Genomic DNA, 25,492 nt, shown 5'->3' with positions numbered 1-25,492 from the left:
TAATGAAACTTCTACATATCTGAGCAGATCTGAAACTTGAAATTATTAATTAGGGATGTAACATGAAAACAGTAGATAAAAAATAGTAGAGTATTAATAAATTTATTATTATTTATTATTATTGTTGTTGTTATTAAAAGCTTAGTTTTGAATGAGGAAAAAGGAAAAGGAAAAAGTAATTAATTTGAGAAAAAGGAAAAGTGAAAAAGAAAAAGAAAGTTGTAATTGTAATTTTGTAATGTGTGTAGTATACGCGTCAACTCAACCAACAACAACGACAACAATAAGCATATCAAAATCAATATATCATATCTTTCAGACTCTTCTTCTTCCAAACGCGCCATTCCAATTTCTCTCTCTCTCTTTCTCTTTCTCTTCTCGTTCATCTTTTTCTCTTCTTCTCTGCATATTTCAGACCTAATTTTCGGAACCTATCAAACAAATTGTGATCTCGCGCGCACTAGGATTTAGACAGATCATGCTGCGTCTGTGCTACGGTCCTCTCGATTGCTGCTTCCGACGCCGTGGTGGACGCGCCGCCGACGGACTACTCTGGCACACTGACTTGAAGCCCCACGCCTCCGGCGACTTCTCCATCGCCGTCGCACAGGCCAATTACAGTCTCGAGGATCAGAGCCAAGTCTTCACCTCCCCCTCCGCTACCTACGTCGGCGTCTATGACGGCCACGGCGGCCCCGAAGCTTCTAGATTCGTCAACAAAAGACTCTTCCCTTATTTGCACAGTAATCTATCTATCCATCCGTGAATCCTTCTCTTTTCTTTTCTTGAGTTTAAGATCCAGTTCAACCCTCACTCATGAGTTTGATTTTAAAAAAAGAGTATAATTATTAAATTTAATAGGCTTTTTTTATGAAGAATATTTCTGGGAGATATGATATTGATGTTCTGGTATGGAGTAGTGTTTCTTTATTATTATTTATCAATATAATTAGATAAAATATTAAATGTCTTTTGAGATGACAGAATTTTTTTTTAATTTAGTAATTTTCTTTATTGAGTAGGAAGAATATTGCTGGAATGTATACGTTGTAGGATATTGATATTCTGGTATTGATTGACAGTGTTTTCTTTTTCCTTTGTACTGTGATATTTAGAAACTAAAAAGTGATATGCTAAGTGTTGTTGTCTTCTCAGTTATGAGAAGCAAATGGTTTGTTTTGGTTTGGTCACTCGTCAGTAGGAAGAGACATTTGTAATTGATTGGAGAATTGCTATCAACAGCTGTCTCTTCCCGTCCTTGTTCCCCTTTTTAGTCTTTACCAGGTTTAAGATAGGGCATGTTAATTCGTATTGAATTTGTAAACAAAGAGTTTGAACTAAAATAGCACCATGCTCACTTGCTTGTTGTTTTTTATTTGTAGAATTTGCCACTGAGCAAGGGGGTTTGTCTGTGGATGTGATTAAAAAGGCATTTAGTGCCACAGAGGAGGAATTCTTGCATTTGGTGAAGCTATCCTTGCCCATTAGTCCTCAGATTGCTTCTGTGGGGTCCTGTTGCCTTTTTGGTGCAATTACTAATAATGTGTTGTATGTTGCCAACCTCGGAGACTCTAGAGCTGTTCTTGGCAGGAGGGCTGTAGAGAGAAAGAACAGTCCAGTGGTGGCACAGCGCTTGTCAACTGATCATAATGTAGCTGATGTGGAGGTGAGGAGAGAAGTTGAAGCTCTCCATCCTGATGACTCACACATAGTGGTTTATAGCCGAGGAGTTTGGAGGATAAAGGGCATTATTCAGGTATAAAAAACTTATATGGTGTAGCTTTGATATCATCGTTTTATTCTTTACAAATTTTTGTACGATTTTAAACTTCATGTTGAATATAGATAAGTAAGCTGTTAATATATCCATGATGTAGTCTATGATCGCGTTTGCTAAATGTGTCTGGTTGTAGCGTACTCTCTCCAGGTGTTATTTACAGTTATCACCTGAGTTAGCCCAATTCATCTTTTTCCCGTGTTTCTTCGTTCAACCTTTCTTTGTAATACCTACTTGCATTGTTATTACAAGCTTGATGTATTTCTGCAATTCTACACGAAGATGTAACTGGTTAGAACTAAAGACTTGGATGCTCTAACCTGTGATCCCCTTTGTTGTCTTTCATGTGTCTTTCTGCCTCCCTTGGAGAGAAAGACGGGGAGAGGTTACGCCTGGTTTATCTCATTTCACAAGCATGGGGTCAGGATAGCTAATCTAGACAGTTTTGGTGTTGCAGGTGTCAAGATCCATTGGTGATGTGTATTTGAAAAAACCTGATTTCTACCGAGACCCTGTTTTTCAGCAATATGGAAATCCTGTTCCTTTGAAGCGTCCCGTGATGACAGCCGAACCATCAATCATTATTAGGGAGCTTGAGTCGGAGGATTTATTCTTGATATTTGCTTCCGATGGCCTGTGGGAACAATTAAGTGATGAAGCAGCAGTTCAGATTGTTTTCAAGTATCCAAGAGCTGTGAGTTTCCACTGTTGTTCGGGTGCTGCTCATAACGATAAACTTGGTACATTCTTACAAGGATTTTGATTTGTGTTCCCTTACTTGCAGGGAATTGCCAAGAGACTGGTGAGAGCTGCTCTTCAAGAAGCTGCAAAGAAGAGAGAGATGAGATATGATGACATAAAGAAAATCGACAAAGGAATAAGACGACACTTCCATGATGATATCACTGTGATTGTAATCTATCTTGACCACCATGCGGGATCCTCTAATAGTAGATTCAAGCAAACTGCTGTCGGCTATACAACTGCCCCTGTTGATATTTTTTCCCTAAATGTGGACGAAGCAGAAGCAGAAAAGAGAATGCTTGGGGCAGTTGCCTAAAGAGTGAAATAGTTTCAAAGGATCATACACTGACATTATTTGGGTCGAAAATATTTATAGGTGACATTAATATTGTTGGTAAACAAAGGAAATTATCGAGAGAACATACAAATTACTGCATAGATATAGTAGCTTGGAGTGACTGACAGATTCTTTGTGATGCAGATATGCATATGTATAGTTTTGAAGTCTCTATTTTTTGGGTTTTATGGTATCAATTTTGTTTTTCTTTGGAAAGAAAGAAAATAAAATTACATTGATTGGTTAGTCATGATATTTATCCCTCGGTATTGTTCATGGTGAATAATGGAGTTTGAGGCGGCAGCACAGGTGAGTGGATACTTTTCACAAGCAAGCACATTCTTGTTGCCACGATATGAAGGTTCTTTTCTAATGTTGGTTGTGTCATTTCCCACCTTAAACAGGCGGAAAATTTGTGATTGACGCGTTCTAAAGTGTGCTGGAGCAGACTGCATTTTATTCATCAGAGGCATTGATTTTTATGAGATATTTGACTTCTCCTTTTGAGTTCTGAAACCAATCTTCACGCGTTGAAAAAATACACTCTCTGATAATGTTAATGTTCGGTTGTTATTATCTTATAGAACGTTGAGTCGGCATTTTTTGGGCTTATCCGGAATAAGAATGAGTGTGCCCAACAATGAATTGAATAACAAAGCTTATATTAAAACCAACCTAATACACAGACTGCTGAAATCCTAAAATTCTCAATAAACCAATCCTCTCGTCTTCCATTTCATATAAAGAAAAGTTAATTTTATCAATTTCATATCATTATTTATATATTTTTTGTTAAAACTAAACAATAATAATCAAATAAATTATATTTAAACACATGGTGAGAAATTTGTCCTTTAATTTTGTAATTACGCAGATGCAATTTAATAATTGGTTTACAGTTTTACTTTTTATAATAACCAATAATTTTCACGTTTGGTACTACTCGACTATGATTTAAATATTGATCTGTAATTTTCAATTTTCACGGTAAGAAACTTGCCTAGGTCAACAATAATCCTGATTTGATATGCTCTTAGTTAACAAAATGATAAGTATTTAAACTAAATAGGTTAAATAAAACATATTGTGATAAGATACAATTAAAAGGTTTCGTAATCCACATTGTGTGTAGTGATCTCAAAGTGAAAATTTCCAAGTTATTGTAGTATGTGATAATGTGGTATGACTAGTAATTTGGGTTTGTTAGCAAGTCAATTGTCAAATTGGGCCCCAAAGTCAATGCGGGTCTGGCCTCAATCACTTTCGAAAGTACTCGTTTTCATTTCAAGTGGTCTTTCTCATGAGTGTGTGCATAAACTTGGAATGTAGTACTTCTTCCTTGTGTCACATCATAGGCAAGTATTCCTATTTTCAACGTTTGATAAAGCACTTTTTTTAGACCACAAATTTGGCTCATTTAGACTTTGAAGCTAGACAGAAATTTCCCAAAAATTAACCGAAAGTTATCTTCCACCAACTGATTGATGATTAGTTTGGAAGGGAGAAAAAACAGTGAGAAGAAAAATATGTAGGTTAGGATAGAAGGGGAGATAAGAGAAATATTTGAGAAATAAAAATGACTTAACTAAAATGAAATAGAATAGAAAAAGAACAGAAATAAGAAAAAAATATAATAATTCATTTTTGTAAATATATAATCGGTTATGTATGTACACACACATATATAAATCAACTATATATAAACTTATTTGTAATATTTCTTATAAACAGTAAACTACATGTATATATACATAATTAATTATATTTATATTGTTGTTTGATATTTATTGATAAATTAAAAGATAAGCAATTATATTTTTATATTTATTTTCTAAATTTTTTTAGAAGAGAAAATGAAATGAAAATTTCTATAAATTAAAATTAGTTTATTATAAACTAATTTGTAAAAAAAGATGATTATTTATTTATTTATATATAAAGTAGTTTTAACTTGAGAAAATATCAAAACTTTTTTCATATTGTGAAACTTCCTTTTCGTATTTTTCTATTTTGAAAGTCCTATAGAGGAGAAGTTCATCTAGTCTAAACATGTTCATGAGAATAGAAATAACCGTTATTTTCATGCTTTTCTTCTAACAAAAAAAACTGATTTTTTTTAGCCCACACTGTTTTATTCAAATTTTAAATAGCTTATTAATTATGTTCCAAAAAAAACTGTTACAAATCCTTAATTTAATATTTCCTTTGGACTCAGATATAAACAAAACTAACAATTTTACACTTACAAAGAATGAAAATTAAATTAAATTAATATTTTTTATTTCGTAAAATGTAATAAATTACGTTAGTAGTATGTACTTGGAAATTGTTCCTAGAATTAATTAATATTTGGATAGTTTTTGAAATAGCAATATTAAATAGAGATTTGGAAGTTGAAGTTTGCTTATATTTAAGTATAATGAGGATGATTTTTTTTTTCCTTATGAGTTTAGAGAGATTATATGTTATAATATGTTGATTAGTTTTATTTTTTTACCAAAATCAAGAGACACGTGTATTTTCAATGAACTTTTAAATAACTTAACTATTATATCTTTTTCTTTATTGTTTTCCGAAGCAATTTTCAATGCATAATAAAAAATAGAAACTAAAGGTATAACTAAAATAATAAATAAAAGTCTTAAAAACACTAATTTTTTCTTCAAAGAAACGAATATTATATAAGATAACTATGCAAGTTTATAACATTTTGTAATTTATTTTAAATTTATAGTGTTTCCTTATTAGTTGTCGATATAAAATTAACATATTTAAGTTTTAATTGCATTTACTGATATTTTTTCAATATACAAACAATTTGTGCCATAATTTCATAAGCTAAATTTTGTTTTATAATTACTTTCAAATTATATAATTTATTATAAAAGTGTTAGCGAAAGGCATCAGTATATATTAAACATTTTTTAAAAGTAATACTCCTTTTTTTTTTAATGGTCGATTGTTTATAATTTTTATGACTTTTTTAAATTTTAGAATAACAATTTTCCAATTATATTCTTAATTTAATTAATATAGAAAAAATAGTTAAGATAACAGAAAAAATACAACAACATTGAAATAAAAAAACTAAAAAAAATAATAAATAACTTATTTAAAACCTGTAAAATTAAATAATTTCGCTAATTTTAATAAAAACACCTTAAATTACTATCATAAATAAACATAGAAAATATTATTTAAAAATTAATACAAAAAAAAGTTGCAACACATGCCACCAACTTGTTTGTTGTAAAGTCCTGTGTTATGTGCCAAGAGTCTTCTCGTAACACACGAAGTATTGTTTTTTGTCTTCTAAAAATGTGTTCTACATTTTACCAATCTTCAAAAATCTAACCAACCGTTGTGACTTAGCACACCTGCAACTGACTTTTTCTTCAGATAAAAACAACCAGTTATGACTTCACTAGGTGCATATGCCAACCTTCACTAGGTGAATAAAACTTATCATATAACTAAAATTAACTTATGCACTTTATTTTTTATAAACTTCATTTTTTACAAAACTCTTCATGAGGTGCAGAAATTAACTTTATATTATAAAAGAAGTCAGATTCATTGTTATATTGAATTTCTTTCCTGAAAGTATTTATTGAAAAAATTATCTAAATAGAACCTAAGAGAATTGACAAGAGGATCAAGAAATTCATGGCTTAACTTGTGACCATCTCTTTGCTATGCGCTCAAGTAATCTGCTCTTTTCATCCTCAGCAATATGTGGATCAAGGTTGCCAAGGTCTTGAACAAAATGGCATGCCTCATCTCGCAACTTGAGCTTACAGTACCAATCAACTATGGAGTTGTAAGTATTCTGGTTTGGCCTACATCCTTGCTTGATCATATGCCGAACTACATCAATAGCCTCCACAAACATTGAGTCAGCTGCGTAAGTTGCTATAAATGTATTGTAAGTTACAACATCCGGAGCAGGAGCAGGATCTTTCATTTCTTCAAATATCCTTTTTGCCTCCTCCATCATCCGATTTCTGCAATATGCATAAATAACTACGTTGTATGAGATAACATCTGGTTCAATACCTTTATCCGGAATTTCCCTCAAGATTTGCTCTGACTTTTGAAAATTTTCCGTGCGGCTATACATATACATCAAGCCATTATAAGCAGTCAAACTTAGAGTCAATCCACTCTCATACATGTAGTTTAAAATCTCATTGGCTTTGGGTCCCTTCTTATTCTTCCTCCCATAAATGGAAAGCATTGCCTTCATAGTAGTAATATCCGGCAAGATTCCTCTCTTCATAAACTCCAAAAATGCACGTTCAGTTTGCACTACAAGATTAACCTTGCTATTTACTAGAACAAGTGTGCTCAAAAGAACAGCATGCGTTTTAATTCTTCCAGAGTATATTTCCTCTGCTAGAGCATTCATCCTTTCAACCTCTCTTCCATTGGCATAAGCATGGAGCAAAGAAGAATATGTTGCCTCGTTGGGTTTACATCCACCATCTTTCATTTCAGCAAGGACTTTCTCAGACTGTTCCCAAAGCCCTCCTCGAGCCAATGTTGCCAAAACAGCATTGTAAGTAGAAAGATCAGGACTCACTCCAGCCTCCAGCATTCTCTTATAAACAGACATAGCTTGGTCAAATAAACCACACCTGCCATACGCACTTATCAGAGTGTTGAAGGTGTCCCTCTCCGGCACAAACCCAGCTCTCTTCATTTCTTCAAAAACTCCTGACACTTCAGAGTCCATTCCCTTTTGTCCAAAAACTGCCAAAAGTGTATTCCAAGTAACAATATCAGGGGAACACCCGCACACCTTGATCTCCTTAAAAACTCTCTCCATTTCCTCAAACTTTCCTCTGTCACCATACATCTTAATAAGCGCATTAAAGGTGCATATATTAGGCTTGCACCCCACCTCTCTCATTTCCTCAAACACTTCCATTGCAAGCTCATCTTTCCCAGCCTTCACAAACCCTGACAAAAGCGTAGTATAAGTGTAAACATCAGGCTTAATCCCTTTCTCCACCATTTCCCTTTTAAGCTCCAAGGCATCCTCCAGAAAGCCACCTCTAACATAAGCCGACACCAAAGAGTTGTAAGTAACAACGCTAGGCCGAAAACCATTAATCTCCATCTGTTTCAGAACCTCCATGGCTTCCTTCGGCCGCCTGGACTTACCATAAACATCCAACAGCACGTTATAAGTGACCACATCAGGCGCAAATCCAGCCACCTTAATCTCCTTAAAAAGATCAAGAGCCTCTTCATACAAAGAACCTGCCCTACAACAACTTATAAGGGTATTATAAGTACACAAATCAGGGGCAAGGCCACGGGACTTCATATCCTGAACAAGAGCAATGATCGTAGTCCAAGGGACGCCCATCTTCCCGTAAACATTCAAAATTGCATTGTAAGTAATCAAGGTGGGTTCACACCCCTCTTCTTTCATTTTGCCAAACACCTTGAGTGCATCTCTGTATTTTCTATTATTTGCATAAGCAGTTATGAGGGAGGTGTAGCCGTACACATCAACCTCAACCCCGTCGGTTTCTAGATCGTGCAGCAGCGAGGCTGCGCGGGAAACCCTACCCGTTTTCCCAAGAAGGGTGACAATAACGGCAATGACGGAACCGTTCAAGAGCGAAACGAGGTCGTTTCGGGTTCGAATGAAGTCGAAGACGGACAATGCGAGGTCAAACTTGTTGTTAAACCCTAAACCCTTGATTATGCCGAGAACGTCGAAGGAGAGAGTGGAGGAAGCGGGTTGGTTGAATAGGAGAGAAATGATTTGGTGGAAGCGATTGGAATCGAAGGAAGGGTGGATTAGGGTTTGGAGAATCCGGTGAGCCTGAGGGGAGAGGCGGGGCGTAGGGTGGGAGGAGGTGGTGAGGGGTAGACGAGTCGGAGAAGAGGGTTTTTGGTTAAAAGAGAGGTTTCGAAGAAGAGGGGTTATGGTTATGCGTGTGGGAGAAGGGGGGTTCGGGAATGCGGTGGTTGACGGTGTGGGTGTGGGTGGTGCTGGGTGTGGGAGGATAGGAGAGAAAGAAAGCTTTTGTGCCATGGAATGTGATGCAGTGATGCAGTGATTTCTGTTTCTAAAAGCAATCAAATCTGAGTAACAGAGTTGAATTTTGAAGGCAGGGCAGAGAAACTTTCACAATCACAGAGCTGAGCTTGCAGCACCAAACAATTCCAACGCTTCATCTCTTCTTTCACGAAGGACCTATGAACTCAACAAAACACTTCATCTCTCTGTGGCTAACACTGCAATTTAAAACATAAAACACTGTTTAAACTTTCGCAAAATCACACATTATATTATTAATCTTCTGATTAATAATCTTCCCTTCCTTCAATTCCTAAATTCGGCTAATTCTCGCAGCACCATATCCCCAATTCATTTAAAATGGCAAAAATAGTATTCAAAAGTACGAAAATAACCTTAAAAAAAGGTGTAAATACAAAAATACTTCCGAAACTCCATTTTCAGAATATATTTGCAGATTTGGATTTTCATAACATAATAAGGTTGAAATTGATATGGTGCATATTTTTATTTTGGTCCAGCACCCAAATAGAACAAGGCCCGTAGTGTAACAAAACTCGGCCCAAATAATACCGGGCTTTGCTACATTTAGGACTTTCTAGTGACAACTATCTTTGGGCAGTTTCTTCCTGCACCCCATAACGTTGCTCAAAGACAAAACTGTCCCTATAGAAAACTGTACATTTATTTTTTTATATTCTAGATTATGAAATCCGGTAAATTTTTGGATTGACACGTCTCGTAATCTCCTAGATTAGTGCTTTCGGTAGTACATGAATGACAGTGTTAATCCAAAATAAAAAAAATGCAAAACATCCATAATTGAAAAAACCATTTCGGATTCGTCAATCCGTAATTCAAAATATACATTCTGGATTCAGAAATTCATAACTGAAAAAAATCATTCCAGATCTACCAATCCGTAATAGAAATTAGGCTTCTGGATTCAACAATCCGAAAATCAACAATTTATGCAAACTTTGCTTCCGGACCACCCCCTCATCTGGAAAGTAACATGATTCACTCCTGGATTGATGAATCCGTGGCACACTCCCAGATCTCAAATTGAAATAACAGGTGAAGGTCAGTTTTGGAATTTACAAAATTGTGAGGGTGCAGTAAGAAAAATGTAGGGTGCACGAAGAAACTGTCCTATCTTTGACACTTTCTTTCTGCACTTCTATAAAACGCTTGGATACCTTTCATTCATTTTGAAATTAGTTTTTAAAATGTATTTTTTATATTCTGAAAAAATCATTCTGAAATGAGTGGGATGTCGTTATGGTTTTTTTATTTATTTTTTATTTAAATGAGCCTTTAACAATTTACAATGGATGATGATGCTATTCACACCCATATTTTAACTCTTTACTCTGACGTCCATTTTTGTTATGTGATGATAGCCCATAGTTTGAAATGCTAAGTGAGTGGGCTTTTGTGGGATGTAATCCAGTACCTGCATGACGACTGTTTCTTCCTGCACTTCCATATCTTCTTCTGGCACCTCCATACACAAGATGAAAATACATTTTTGTCCTTCTTGTGTCACCTCCATATAGTTTCCAGATTATGTAGTTCGGAAACTCATTTGAAAAAAGACTTCCGGATTACATAATCTGGAAGTTAAATAAGACTTCCGAATTATGTAATCCAGAGAATAATCATACATCTGAAAAATAGCTTTCAGATTATGTAATCTGATAGCTAATTACAAATTTAAAAAATGACTTCCAGATTACGTAATCTGAAATATTATAAAGGTACATTTTTGGAAATTTGAAGAGGTGATGGAAGAAGGTACGGAGTTGCAGGAAGAAAGAGTCCTGCATGACTAGCTAGCCATTAGACTAATACAATGATTTTGAATCATCAAACAAAAATGAAGTTGCTCCATACCTTTGAACATACACCCGATAATAATATGAAATGACAAAAATATTTTTCTAATTTTTAAATAAGAAGAGACGTAGATCAAAATATATTTTGGATTTTTTTTTTCAAAATATGTTTTATGATTATTATTATTATTATTATAATAATAAGTTCCGAACCTGCGGTCCTAATTCGCATCTATGATATCAAGATGTAAATCAATACAGAACTTACAGATGGAAACCCCCATCAAAACTATTTATGTAATTCAACGCTATCAGCCCATATTATAATAAAGACAAATCATACATACCTATATTGATATCAACAAATATAGAATTTTACTTCCATTTTCTTAAATTTATAATATATTATTAAGATAAAACTATAAATATGATTTCAAAATAATACTTATAATGCTTTTGATATTGTATAGGTAAGTTTTCTTCTTATAATATTCTTATACCTATTTACTATATTCCTCTTCATAATTAAAAAGTATTGTATTTGTTTTTTATGATTTTAATATAATTAAAAAGTATATTATCAGAATAATTTATTAACATCACAGAGTTAAATATTTTATAAACTATTTTTTCTAACGTATTTTTATATTTTTTTTTCTAGATCCAGGTATGTAAATATCATATTGGCATTTAACTGATATAAATGGGGAAAAGTAGGTGAGTAATAAAGTATCACTTTTTGAAATTTCAACTATTCAAACTAATTTATGGTTCTTGATCTATTTTGTAGTTTCTATATTTTTTTATTTAACCTGATTTTAGTTTGCCAGTTAATATTAATTAATTGAACTAATTCTAAGAAATTCATTATTTATTTATTTCTGTTGCATATGTTACATTGATTAAAGATAAGACAAACTTAAAATATATTAGCAACTTTTAAAAAAATTAATTACGTGAGATTGAATTTAAGTTTTCTTTTTTAATATTTCAAAGTCTATATTAAGTTTTTTTTTTCTTTCGTGCCACTGCCAAACAACCCACATGCTAAAAACAGGGCCGAATAAGAGTATAGTATTATCCCTGTTTCGTTGAAATAAAATTTAGTAAAGTTAAGAATGACAATATTAAATAAATTAAAATTAATTAAATTTACCTTACATTTGATTGCTGAAATTATCTAAGTACCGTACATAGAGTTATTTAGGAGCCATGTTCGAAGCAGGTACAGAATATGAACACACCCTGTTCTCCCATCGTGGACAATAAATGATAACACACTCTGCACGTGCAAATGCCCACTTCACCATCCTCTCAACGACATATATTGCCTACTGAATTTTCTATTATATATCACACACTACAGTCAAATCACCATATATTCACTAAAATATCTCACCGCTTTCGGCCGATCACTCTACGAGTTGTCACTCTCAACGTGAAGAAGTGTGTTGAGATGAAAATATTTTATTGTATATAAGTCGGTGCAAACTCAATCCATAAATCGATTTTATGGGATTGACTTATGTGTTAAAATTTTTAATATAGTGAAATAAAACATGTATAAAAAATAATAGCTAAAATATTTGATGGAAAAAATCCACGCGAAAACAACACACACAATCACGAATCAACTGCAGAAAAATAAACGACACAATATTTAATGTGGTTGGTCGTCAATTGCAACCTATATTCACACGGACAACTATTATGTTTCCATTATGTCCTGTTGCACACCAATAACAAGTACAATGATCTCTTTAAATAGATATTATAAAAGGGACATAATGATTAAGCTCACTCACTAAATATGGTGCCTAGTCAGTCCAATCCAATTAGTTCTGGCTTCATCCCTAGTCAGTCCAACCCAATTGGTTTTGACTTCATACCCAACAATATTGTTAACAATGTAACCAAATTTATGATGATGAAAATAAGTTAAGTTTTTGATAAATATTGTAAAGAGTATATGAGTATAGGAAGGGATATAAAAGTATGGTAGTGATAATGTTAAAAGTATGGTAATGATTTATGAATATGGGAAGTATTTAGTGCATATGGAGGTTCTCTCCCCTGGTGGGAAAGGCAATAATAGGGTATAGAGATTAGTGAGAGTGAAATATGATGTTTGGAGTGGGATACTGAATTTGTGTAATGGGGAGCAACGGTACCACATGGACAGTGTAATAAATATGTATGCATCAATTGCAGGTCTCATCAGCAGTATAATAAATTTGTCTCCATCTCCGTGCAAACCAAGCCTCCTCTGCCGACACTCCTTCTACAATTTCACACTTATTATTTTAAGCTGCAACCTCGGCACTCGCCTTCACCCTCTGCACGCATCTCTTTCACCCAAATAAATTACACCTCCTAAGACCCTCCTGTTATGCAGGATTCTGCTAAGACTGTCAGAGAAACCACCCTCACAAAAGTCAAGCCAATTGCCTCACACTTCATAATTCTATTCTTCACTAGCATCATGCCTCTGCACCATCTTTTAAATTCTCCCAACAAATATTTTATCATCATGTTTCAACAGAATTCATTTTAAAGGAATGCATATAAGATGCCAATACTCACAGTATCTTAACACCGCCATTAATGTATGTATTATGGCATTGTGAAATATTGTAAAATTATATGTTACTATGGGTTTGGTCGGAAGGCTCCAAGCATGTTCATGGTTAAATAAGAAGTTGTGTAAGTCAACCTTGGAATCTAACTTGTTCATGCAAGGAAGGAGACGTGTTTAAGGAAGTCAAACAAACATTAATGAGGCACTGACATCTAGAATTTAGTGTTTTGAATTCTGGCACTCTGTAATTTTTAAACATTTGGGTCTTATAGGAAGATAAACAAAGTAATGTGGCGTTAAAAATGGCAGGCCAAAGGAAAGCATCAGTAACAGCAACCCAGTATCCTTAAATAAAGTTGGGCAATAGTATGTATTGAGTAAAATTTGAATGTCCTACCACTAACGAGCAGAGTAGGTGTAGTCGTTGTATTTGGTACGAACTTTGGTCCAATGTTGCACGAGGTATTAAAAATTGAAACTCGTTTATCAGAGGGCTAACTAATTTTCAACCTTGAAATCCATTTGACCCTTGGCTAGGCTATCCATTCTTATCCTATTGCAGCGCCACGGTAACTGTGTGTGCATGTGTACACAAGTACCTATACACTAGGCTTAGGATTCACCACATATTTTCCAAATTAACCGTTTTAGAATGTACGCGCTGTAGGGACCAGCTCGTCAAAACTTGGTTGCGTTCTCTGTTTCACTCGATGGTGAGAGTTTAAAATCTAGAGGAGAGACGTAAGAGAGCAGAGACGAGGGACCAAAGTTAATTACATTCTCCAATCTCACAATCTTCTTCTGTAATACGAGTTTTTCTTCTTTGTTTTTCCTTTTTAACTACTGCAATGTTGCTAAGTAAGTTGATAGAATTCAGAAAACCCATAATCCAAACATGAGTCACATCCGAGTTTCTCTAACCACGGATAATTAATTTAGCAAGCATGGGGATGGTGATGGCCATAAATGTGTGCACATTTGACCTCGTCCCCACAAAGATGTAATGATGTACTGGTAAAAAAAAAAAGGATATTAGTATTTTAAAGCGAGGTTTTCTATGAAGTACAGAAGCAAGGGCATATACTCCCATACTTAATCTATAGTTTAATGTAGTTTTGAAGTCGTTAAAATTTAATGGATGTTACTACTCTCTTAAAGGAACTTTTTCTTGAAGGTAAAACTATTTACCAAAAGAAAACGAAAGATCGAAGAGTTTATGCAGAAGAAGATTACATTGGCTTAGACTATCAAAAACACAAATCAGATGCCACTGAAAATGGGCAAACAAACATATTAATGCAACATTTGCACGTTAGAGGGTAGACAACACGACTCAACCAGGTTTCACCAAAGAGAAAAGAGAGGAATAGAGATGGAATAATTAAAATTAAAATTAAGAATAAGAAACAACGCTTAACTCGTCATATTGACTGCTTTGAGAATCTTGCTCTAGGAATATTGTTGAAGAGGATAAAGAAGTAAAAGACGGTGTCTGATAAAGCAAAAGAAAACCATAAAGACATCCTGTGAAATGAGCAAGAAAGCGAAAGAAGCTGGTAACATCACTTGGGCTTTGGAAGCACCAAAACTCGTGGTTGGTTGTTCCATAATCACGTTCAGACACACAATGAGACACGCGCGGGCCTTTCATCAGAAACATAACCAAGTTTCGCTTTATTTATTCCCTACTCACTGTCTTCTGCTCCCCATATTTAAAAAATTGTTATATTTCCCTTTAGGTTACCATTTTCTTCCCTATGCTCGATTCGTTTGACCAAGACCGTCGGAAAAAGAGCGTAGCTTCCACACATGCAGTAACATGACGAAGGAGAAAACTTTGTAACTATCCCTCGCACTGACACTGAATATTTTGATATGGTTACAATTTAATACTTTGGGAGTTATAAGATGCACATTCACTCAGTTTTAACATACTAGTAAACAACGAGATTACAACTTCCCGAGTCTCACCTTCATAAATGTAATTTGATACGAACATTTAATTAATCAATATATGATTGATGATGTGACTCAGAGTAACAGACACACTGGACTGATGTGAATACAAATTAGATAGAATCCCAGAATTGCAATTAACGATTCATTTTTCTTTCGCACATAATTTTACCAGATATAAATAAAATTGGGAGAATACCCAAGACCATACTCTCTAATGAGAAATTGAAGAAAATTATGGTTACTACTTACAAGCACACAAGTCCCTAAAAAATAATGTAAAGAGTGACATATTCATCACGAGCATTCATTATCTGACAATTTCATTATCAGGAGCACTGACAAAAATAACATCATAACACAACCGGAAACATACAAGAGATGTTTGGTACATCAATATAGACTGGGCATTGTCCCTGTAACCCTACTCCATTATCTCGGCAAAACACCCACGTTGCCTTTTCAAGCACATAACTTCCACACCATGTAGAAGCTGTTAGCGCCAAACTGGCTGAGGTCGATGGTAGACTCTTTAATATTACCACCATCGACGCTTAGATATGTTGCTAAGTAACAAAAGTTTAATGGGTCCACTATACCAGAGTTTCGCCACCTTACCTCGTTTATGGAAGGTAAACTAAAATTAACCTCCGATTGCTCTATTCCGAAGTGGAAAAACGAGCTCCAACTCCATAGTTGGATTCTGCATTGAGTATAAACATTCACTCGGGTGTGCATAATACCCGTGAATTTTTATGCTCTATTTACAGAACTATATAGAGGCATGAACAAACTTCCACAAAAAGAACCAACTGAACCCGCTACTCTAACATCTAAACGTTAGTAGTCAAAAACTAGTGACTGCTATTAACAATTGCCTTGAATTGATCCTACCCCCATCGTTAGATTTCCATCTTCCAGATCATGTTATCAATACTGCAATTATGTGATTTCTCCAGTGCAACAACTTTGGCTCGGTGTACTGCTAGTGAGTTTTTTCCTCTTTCGTCCTGAGGAAGTTCACAAGCTTCACTTACAGAACCTGTTCGCAAATCAGCTGGGGGAATGAAGCAATCTAATGAAAGACCTGGTACATTGAATGCAACCTCTTCAATCGTCCAGGCCTCTTCCATTTTTGTTTTAGTGTGGCTCATGGCCATCTCCCCAAACCTGAAAAGGGTTACCACAGAATGCCCAGAGTGGGCAATCATTATACCTTCCACGGGCTTGTAATCACTAAGGAATGAATTGATTGTGGTTTCCCAATAAACTGCATCACCCCCGTTAGATTGGATGCGCGTCAGATGAGAGTCCTCAATGTGCACAAGAAGACCAGTCTTCTGGCTAAAGTAGCCAAACAAGACATGCCTTATGATCTCAGCAGGACCCTCACTCCGAGCCTTCAACGTTTCAGGGTCAGTACAAAGCTTCAGGATGAAGCAATCCTCACCATTGATGTTTTTCTCTCCTATGCATCTGGCATCAGCAAACATACTTGCAGTGGTTCTAGGATCAATTCCCTGATTAAACAAACATTATGAGCACTTTGAAATTTCAGAGAAAAAGGGAACAGACAGCACATGTGAAAATGCAAATTAAAAAATAAAATCAACCTGAAGAGCACGCCGTAAAGGCCTCACGGGTCCCTTGGCCGTATGAGCACCGAGCCAAGGTGTGTGCCTCCAGACAAGCTTGCCATTGCAGCCGGCATGAACCTTGCTTCCCCCAACTACAAGCTCTACATACCACATGTCGGGATTCATCTGCCAGAGCACAAATCCGCCAGACTCCGCGCACCTAGACGCATTACGGTTCTTCACTACCTTGGTCGCAGTTTCAAATTCAGAAGCCACCATTCTAACCTTTCCCATCGCATAAGCATTTCGTATAGAGTTCTGCAACTTTAGCCCCCCAGACGCTGCTAGATACTGCTGCAATATGTACTGGGCAGAAGAAGTTTCCTGCAAGATTACCCATAAGGAAAATAAAACCCAAAAAAGAGTTAAAAATATTTACTTATCACGATTGAACTTCACCATTAACAATAATTAACACTTTTTATACTTTAATTTCTAAAAAGAAGACGGTCCATTTCCCCCCTGTACTACAAAACAGTTGAAAGCATCAATTTAAGAGCATTATTTGAGTTATTACTAAGTCAAACCATCTCAATAAACATAACCGGATTTAAAGGCTCTTGTTTCGTCCCTATTCTAACTATTTTCATCCTAAATTTTTGTTCTCAGCAAAAGTGAAATTACAAAGAGGAGGCACGTGACTGAGTGTGACCCTGGCGAACGATTTGAGCCAAACACTCAGAACAAGAGATAAAACTAGAAATCGAAAAGTGAATCTTGCACGGGATCAAAAGACGACAAGGAGCATAAAACGTTACATAATTTACCAGAAAAGCCATATTCTGAGTTGAAGAGAAAATGACCAAAAATCCAAAGCACAAGCATCCAAACAAGAGAGAGAGAGAGAGTGAGAGAAGGAACGAATTCATTCACTGTAAAGTACCGAAGAAACAGCAAAACACCAAAGCTTGTTTGAGAAAAGGAGAAATTGGAGTGAGGACTCACAATGGGAGTGTCTTTGATGCTGAGGTGAGGCAAGGGGTCGGTGGCGCACACGTGAACGGGAGCGAGTGGGGCGCCCATGACGCCGAGAAGGAGTCTCAGATCAGACCTCTTGTAAGACACGGAGGGGGCACGTGACAACTGGCCCTTCATCCAGTGTCCGAGCCCCGACCCGATTCGCTTAGGATCCCCGTTCTCGGTGGCGTCCGGGTCAGGCCCCTCTATAAGAGGCGTGAGCGTCTCCCCCAGCGGGCGGAGACTGACGGATCTCGCGACGGAGTAGTCCGGGTTGTGCTTCTTGCGGCGGAGGAGAGCCGAAATGGGGGAGGCGGTCCGGGCGGGGCTCTTGGAGCGAGAGCGCGACGGGGAGAGGCCGCGCACCACCTCGTCTTTGAGAGCGGCGAAGAAAGATTGCTTGTTTTCCATTTGAGCGAGTAAAAAGAAAAAGAAAATGAAAAAAAAAAAAAAAAAACTGGGAAGAAACCACTCCTAGGAGGCTGAGGAAGAAGTGGTGAAAGGTGAAGAGAAGGGAAAGAGAAAAAGAGAGAATTTCATAGATATAGAAAGAATCAGAGAGAGAATGAGAAAACGGTTTTGGAAGAGTGGGAGGAAGTGAGTTTTGTTTGCAGCAGTGTGTGTGGGTGGGTTTGTGGGCGTACGGTTTTGCGGAGAGAGAGAGAGAAAAGCGAAACAGAGAGAGAATGGTATTTTATTTGCTGCTTTATGGGAAGGCTGAAAGGTTGTGATAATATTTTATAGCTCTTTTTGGTCAGTTGCACTATCAGTTACAACCGCGGAATATTTATCTTTTTTATTTTTATTAAATCCTATTACTACATTTTATTATTTAAACCCACTTTCTTACTCTAATTACAGCTACCTCTTGCAAACCCAGTTCCCTCTTTTCCCTATCTTTTTTTCCAGAATTAGATTTAGTTGTACGCAGATGAATTAAAAATAAAAAATAGCAGAGACACGTAAATCAAAATATTATATCAATATTAATTTTCGGAATCAATTAAGAACTAAGTCATACAAAAAAATATACACTAATTTAGTTAAAATTGAGAGAGAGAGAGTATATATATAGTAATTTAGTATGTTTCTCTTCTACCATACGAAATATTTAAATGAGTTTGTTTTTATGGTACACAATTCATTAGTATTTGATATTTCTCTTTTTAAACATATATTTAACTTTTTTAGGTGCTAATGATATCAAACATCAGTGAAAAATCAATGAGTTAATATACTGTAATTCATGATTCTCAAATGAATGCATATAGTTTTCGAGTATTTTGAAAGAATAATAAGTTAATTTTTAAGCAGGATTAAATAGCTTTTACACTGCTTGCGCAATTGTGGCAAAATATTAAATAGGATTAAGAGAATCTGAAATATATTAAAAAAAATTGTAGAAAAATCTGAAGCTGAATAATGACATCATATAATGTAGCAAACAAAATAAGTAGCTGGTAACGTGATCTTTCTCTCCTATATTAGTATATTTAGAATTTAATTCACGTGTGGTGAGAGACTGCAAAACAAAAGAATAAAATCTCTACCAATATTCAGAACCAAATAAAAAAAAGATCAGACCAAACACCTCCATAAAGTTTGCTCCCGAAGTTTTCCTAAAATATCAGATTTTCTATTCCTGTTCATGATCCAATCAAATTATTTTTTTAATTAGATATACCAAACATTATCACAAGTTTATAATTAACTTATACTGAAAAACAACATCTATAAATTGAGCATAATAAATTTGGTATAAAATAGTTAGAATATTCTCAGCTAATTTGTAGTCCATTTATTTAAAAGAATACTAGCTATTTCGTGGTTAATTTTGCAATAATATTTGTTTTTCTTACTTTCAGCTATTCATGAGTAAAGTGTAGCAAAAATGATTATATATTTATAGTCATTCTCATAGCTAATCCATATTTAACACGTACTTAGCTATTAATTTATAATAATTTTCAACCTAAAGTCACCGTTTAAATTTGTTACTTTTGGAGGTGGTGGGTTCCAGGTTAAAAATAATTACATAGTGATTAGTCTTCTGGTTGAAATTATAGATTGACAAATTGAATCAAGTATAAATAAATGAAAAATTCACTGATATAAGGTTTATCACTTACTTCTCTCTTAGAGATATTAACAAGTTTTTCAAGTATTAAACATCTCAATGTTTGAGTTATGAAAAGTTTATTTATTAATTTATATTTTCTATGAAATCAGATATTTTATGTTAAATAAATAAATAGATTAAAATAATATACTCGTGAAAATATGAAATTAAGAGGTGACAATAAATATAAAAATAAAAAAAAAGTAAATTGGTAAAATGGAAAAAATCAACTCTGAATTTAATAGATGTTGAAATAATTGAGAACTTTATGTGATAAACTGTGATAGGATGACGGCTTCGGGTAAATCTCTGTTACATCATCATCTCATTAAATAATTTAATTATTTAATAAAGTAAACATAAATTAATTTATTATAATTTCAATCTTGTATAGACTATAATGAATTAATTAACATTATAAATAATTTATTTTAAATATTTAATTAAAACTAATTTATTTTCGGTTAAGTATTGTTTTAAACATTTCTATTATTATAGAGATATTAACTAATACATATTTACAACTCTTCACTCATTCTCTCTCTCTCACACACATATATATATATATATATATATATATAATCTTTTACAGTTTGTAAACAAATACACAAAATAGAATAAGTTAAAATTTTTAAACAAGAATGTGTATATAAATTCAATCATGTACACTTACATACACACATCAATCATATTTCTTCCCTATATATATTTTAATATTTTAATGGACATAATTTTAATTTAAAATATTTATAATAGTGTTCTCTAAACTCAGTTCACTACTTCTCATATTATGAATTCAAGACATAAACATCAATAGTATTTGATTATAGAAATTTATGTAATCCTTTACAAATAAATAAACTCTATTATAAAATACTTTTTAAATAATAAAAGTCACAGAGCTTAGGATAGAGGTTCAATAATCACGAAAAACACAATTACTAAACTCTGGTACCATATACAAATTAATTAATTAATTAATATTTTTACAATGAAATAGCAAAATAGAAAGTATTTACACTAGAAGAATATATCCTTTGTAGACACAAAAACATATTTATTGTTTCATATTACTCAATAATAATACAACAGGGTATTAAAAACTTTCATATTTTTTAAAAAATAATTGCAGACAATTCAAAATTCAATCAATCAAGCAGTGGACTAGTGAAGTTAAAGTATAACTTTCTTTTAAAACTTAATCAAAAGTTATATATTTTATTGTTTTTTTTTGTTATTTTATTTTTAAATATTACTTTATATCTAAGAGTTTGTTAGTTGTAACTAACTGTTATATACCTATAGAGTTGTTGGATAACAGAAAGAAAGGGATGTGGAGATTTTTTGTTGAGAGGCAATTTAGGTAAGAGAAAGTTGGAGTTTATAAAATATTTAAATTGGTTGATAAGTCTCTAACAGTTGTGAAAATTCGTTTTTGTTATTAAAAGTGTATAAATATAGATTAATAATTAAAATAGATAAAATTTTAAATTATTTTTAATTAAGTGAAGAGTAACTATTTTGAATGGAGATTAAAGATAATTTTATATTTTTCCTCCTCTAATTCATCGATATATTTTAATACAAACCCAGAACACTCACCTTAAAAAAAAAACACGTTATACACTATGTAGCAAAGACACGAAAGCGGATACTGATATATTATATAATTATGAGTTATATAAATTTGACAATAAAGATTTATGTGCACATGTATGTTTCGGTTTTTTAGCAGAAAAATGTTTTTCATGGCTAGTTCAAAATGATTTGTTCTTTATTTTTATAATCATACTACAAAAATCATACAATAAATTTAATTTTTTAAAAAATTAATATATTTATCTTTTTTAAAATTGTATTAGAATCGTGTTAAAATTGTTAGAAATCCAACAAAATTTTTTTTAAATGGGATATTTCACTTGTATCCTACAAGTGTTTGATATCCACTATCACACCATTTAAGAGAAGTGTGTGGTGGTAGACTATACCTCAATTTCAATCAAAAGTTAGAAAAGTTATTGAAGTTTGAAAGGGCGATGAGACCCACAAGTTGAACCCTCATGCTTCCTTCATCTGTTCCATTCCATTGCTGCGAAATGAGGGACTACAGAGATCAATCATGCCGATTCTTGTCTAATTCTTGATGAAGACACAAGATGATCAAAGGACGCCACGGTGGGTCCCACCCAAGCTTCTTTCTACATGCTTCTCCCATGGACTAATCCATCCATGCTCTTCTACTCTCATCATTCATTCAATGCTGAGATGTTAAGATTATCACTCATTTTTAACAACTGTTATCCTTTAATATTATATGCTTCTATAATTAAAGATACCCAAAATAAGTATTCTTCCTCAAGACTCTTTTCAAATAATAACTACGTAGGTTAGATTCATTTCGAATAATAACATACCAGTATAACTAAATCAATTTAAATACAATAAATGGTCTTTAATTAATATTAAATATCGAAGGATTTTATCATCCTCAATAAATAATCAAATTTAAAACCTTACAAATAATTATTAAAGAAATATGCTAAAAAATAATTATTCTCAACCAAGTTACCTTACAGAAGTCAAAGAAATCATAATGTAACGTGCAAAATTCCACTCCTTCGAGTGACATGTAGCAAAGAAAATTATGACTATTTAGAAAAAGCATATATCACCTATAGTTGAGGCATTACATGACCAACATTATTTAAAAAAAAATACATAATCAATATAATAAAAAATAATAGACCAACATCTTTTATATACAAAAATTATTTTAAAAAAATGCTCCCCGTATTATTAGTTAGCCTTTCATGTAAGTTTTCTCATTTGAAAGAGTAAAATTTTATAATGAACTTTGTATAAACTCTTTTTTGGCATATCTCTACTCTTAACATGTATAAGCAAACAACAACAACAACTTTTCTAAATCTACACCCTTAAATCTGCATAACAGAAGCAAACACGGATTAAAGGAAAGAACATGAAAATGAAAAAAAAAAGTGGGAAATTTATGAGAAATTTAATTAATTAATAAAGTAAAACATTTTTTTTATAAATTAGTATATTTAGAAAATAATAAAAATTTAAATTATTTATTATTTAATTTTTGTAGTTTAATTATTTATGTTGTTATAATAAAAATGCAATATTAATAAAATATTGTTAATTATATTAAAGTATTATATTATGTTTATAATATATAGATATTAATAAAATATTTATGAGATCATCAATATATATTATCATAAATTATGTCGTGAATATTATTTATTATATAATCTATTGTAGCTATATTTCAAACTTAATCAATAATATCATAAATATTTTATTAATATATTTAGAATATGATATTATGTATTAAAATTGATTATACAGAAATTTTACGCGTAAATTTCTTTAGCAATTTGGAAAAAGTTTATTTTTTATATATATTTTGAAACCTTTTTTCCTTTTTTTATGGTGTCTCTTCTATTCGTGTTCTCCGGCACAGTATTAATATCGCTCATTCATGTCAAAGTTATTTTTTACATTTTTTTAATACAAACTATTTTATATATAAAAATAAGCAAATTCTACCTTATGAGTGGAAAGGCAGAAAAGAAAATAAAGATGCAATAAATTTTACCTCATATAAAAAAAATTAATAAATAGTTTAATGATAAAAAATAAATAAATAAACCATAATACAATATTTTAAATAAAGTTAAAAAAAATACTAAAAGCTAATAAGAAAACTTACTTATCAAACACTATTAATAAAGTTAATGAGTGAACTTACCTTCCAGATACTATTAATAAAAGTTAAATAAGTTTTTTAGTGAAAAAAAAACTTGAAATCCAGTTAAACATGTGAAGTATAATGAAATTGTTAAAAGTTATTCACATGGTTGTAGTAGTTTTGTGGGTAGAAGATATTTTGTAAGATTAAGAAAAAAATGGATTAAAAACAGAGCATCAAATCCCCAAAATCTGACTTAAACAATAGAAGTTTGAACCAAGACTTTATCCAAATAAAGAAAAGAGAAAGAACAATAGATAAGGTTGTTTTTTGTTATTTGTTTTATAATTTTAAATGCATAAACATATTTGAAAAAACAATATTTTATACACTCTGTTCTATATATATATATCCACCAACTATTTAAACAATCATATATTTTCAAACTAAAAACTGCTTTTGAAATTAAAAATGAAAGACAGCACGTATTGGTAGAGTTTGAAATGTGAACAGAGATTTATGGCATGGAAAACATCAAAACACAAGAACAATCAACAATTAAGCATTGTTTTCTATGGCGTTGGGGCCCAATAAACGCGTTTCAACTTTATGCTTTTTTCGGTGCATCCAACTAATCAGAGCCTCACCAAAATCTTCGCATTCCCAAAACCTAAAACTAAAATATGCATACACACACAAAATTCACCTATTTTTTATTCCCTAAAAACCACTGTTTGACTCAGTTTAACATTTACCATTTTTTTATATATATTCTTCGTTGCGCTCTTTTGAAGAAACAAAGTTTTTAAAAGTAACTTTTATTTCAGCAACGGTAATGATTTTGACATTGTAGTGTTGAATATGACTATGAAACAACAATTGATTGTGATTAATGAAAATTGTTCTTGAACTATTACTCCAATTTTTATGTTGACACAAATTCAAAACAAACAAAACTCATGAGGGGACTATGGTGTTGTTGTGTATGTTGAATTAGGATATTCTGTATGTGGTTTCTGAGTTGAGATTCAGTTTTGGATTTTGAAATCTTTTCTACTACTTCCCTTCAGTGGTAGGACCAGTTAGTTTAATTAAATATATTAGTTATGATTCCCCATCACCCAAAAACAGAAACTATTGGAACCCTTAGCTACTTTGTTAACGGAACACAATTAAGAAATTTCATTAATGAACAAGTGTTTTATAGGTTAATCATATCATTTAGTTATATATACCTCATCTAGAGAAAGTAGAGAAAAAGGGAAAAAAATAATATATTTTATTAATTAAAAATTGTTACTAACAAGTACTATATTTATATAATACATAAAAAAATAAAAAAATAAAAAAATAACAGAAACTGATAGTTACAATTGATATTGATATAGTAGTTTAGTTATAATTAAATAAAATATTACAACTGAAATTTTAAAATACTATATGATATAATGTTTATCATCTAATAATATATATATATATATATATATATATATATATATATAAAGTTAGTGTTTTAGTTTTATCATGGTTGTTATATTTATAGTATATTTTAATTTTATATTTTACATGTGAGAATTAAATTAATTATGAGATTAAGCTAACAATAATGCGTTATATGTACTGGACTAAATTAAGAAATGCATGATATGTATGAGATAATATTAAAAATGCGTTATATACAGACAAGATATAAGAAAAGTGTGTTTTGAATATACGGACTGATTTAATAATATTTATTTTAAAAAATACAATATGCAAAAAGTATAACATGTCATGCTCAAATTAATTTTCAAA

At 32.6% G+C, this 25,492-nt stretch overlaps 3 protein-coding genes across 3 annotated transcripts; 1 reads left to right on the top strand and 2 right to left on the bottom strand.

Moving 5' to 3' along the window:
* Positions 1-276: 276 nt before the first annotated feature.
* Positions 277-3,111, top strand: LOC137827868 (putative protein phosphatase 2C 63). Its single transcript, XM_068634223.2, has 4 exons — positions 277-743; positions 1,383-1,756; positions 2,235-2,471; positions 2,562-3,111. Exons 1-4 carry the CDS (start codon positions 479-481, stop codon positions 2,835-2,837), a joined length of 1,152 nt encoding a protein of 383 aa, XP_068490324.1. The 5' UTR covers positions 277-478; the 3' UTR covers positions 2,838-3,111.
* Positions 3,112-6,136: 3,025 nt separating this feature from the next.
* LOC137828540 (uncharacterized) lies at positions 6,137-9,219 on the bottom strand. Its single transcript, XM_068635157.2, has one exon. It carries the CDS (start codon positions 8,908-8,910, stop codon positions 6,523-6,525), a length of 2,388 nt encoding a protein of 795 aa, XP_068491258.1. The 5' UTR covers positions 8,911-9,219; the 3' UTR covers positions 6,137-6,522.
* A 6,315-nt stretch (positions 9,220-15,534) lies between these two features.
* Positions 15,535-18,580, bottom strand: LOC137827910 (uncharacterized). The gene is made up of 3 exons (XM_068634285.1): positions 17,850-18,580; positions 16,881-17,228; positions 15,535-16,787 (listed from the first exon to the last, which is right to left on the bottom strand). The coding sequence occupies exons 1-3, from the start codon at positions 18,270-18,272 to the stop codon at positions 16,170-16,172; spliced, it is 1,389 nt and encodes a 462-aa protein (XP_068490386.1). The 5' UTR covers positions 18,273-18,580; the 3' UTR covers positions 15,535-16,169.
* Between the last annotated feature and the right edge of the window lie 6,912 nt (positions 18,581-25,492).

The sequence above is a fragment of the Phaseolus vulgaris genome, chromosome 7 (genome assembly GCF_051622355.1).
Source record: "Phaseolus vulgaris cultivar YP4 chromosome 7, ASM5162235v1, whole genome shotgun sequence".
NCBI classification, from domain to species: domain Eukaryota; kingdom Viridiplantae; phylum Streptophyta; class Magnoliopsida; order Fabales; family Fabaceae; genus Phaseolus; species Phaseolus vulgaris.
Note: the sequence above shows the minus strand (reverse complement) of the source record. Positions and strands in the feature narration are given on the sequence as shown.

Bases quoted from the DNA above. Each gene is read 5' to 3' on its own strand.
- LOC137827868 (XM_068634223.2), top strand. From the start codon at position 479: ATGCTGCGTCTGTGCTACGGTCCTCTCGATTGCTGCTTCCGACGCCGT. The intron at 1,757-2,234 runs GTATAAAAAACT...TTGGTGTTGCAG, and splicing joins GGATAAAGGGCATTATTCAG to GTGTCAAGATCCATTGGTGA. The intron at 2,472-2,561 runs GTGAGTTTCCAC...CCTTACTTGCAG, and splicing joins TTTTCAAGTATCCAAGAGCT to GGAATTGCCAAGAGACTGGT.
- LOC137828540 (XM_068635157.2), bottom strand. From the start codon at position 8,910: ATGGCACAAAAGCTTTCTTTCTCTCCTATCCTCCCACACCCAGCACCA.
- LOC137827910 (XM_068634285.1), bottom strand. From the start codon at position 18,272: ATGGAAAACAAGCAATCTTTCTTCGCCGCTCTCAAAGACGAGGTGGTG. The intron at 17,229-17,849 runs GTGAGTCCTCAC...GTAATCTTGCAG, and splicing joins GCATCAAAGACACTCCCATT to GAAACTTCTTCTGCCCAGTA. The intron at 16,788-16,880 runs GTTGATTTTATT...TTGTTTAATCAG, and splicing joins CTTTACGGCGTGCTCTTCAG to GGAATTGATCCTAGAACCAC.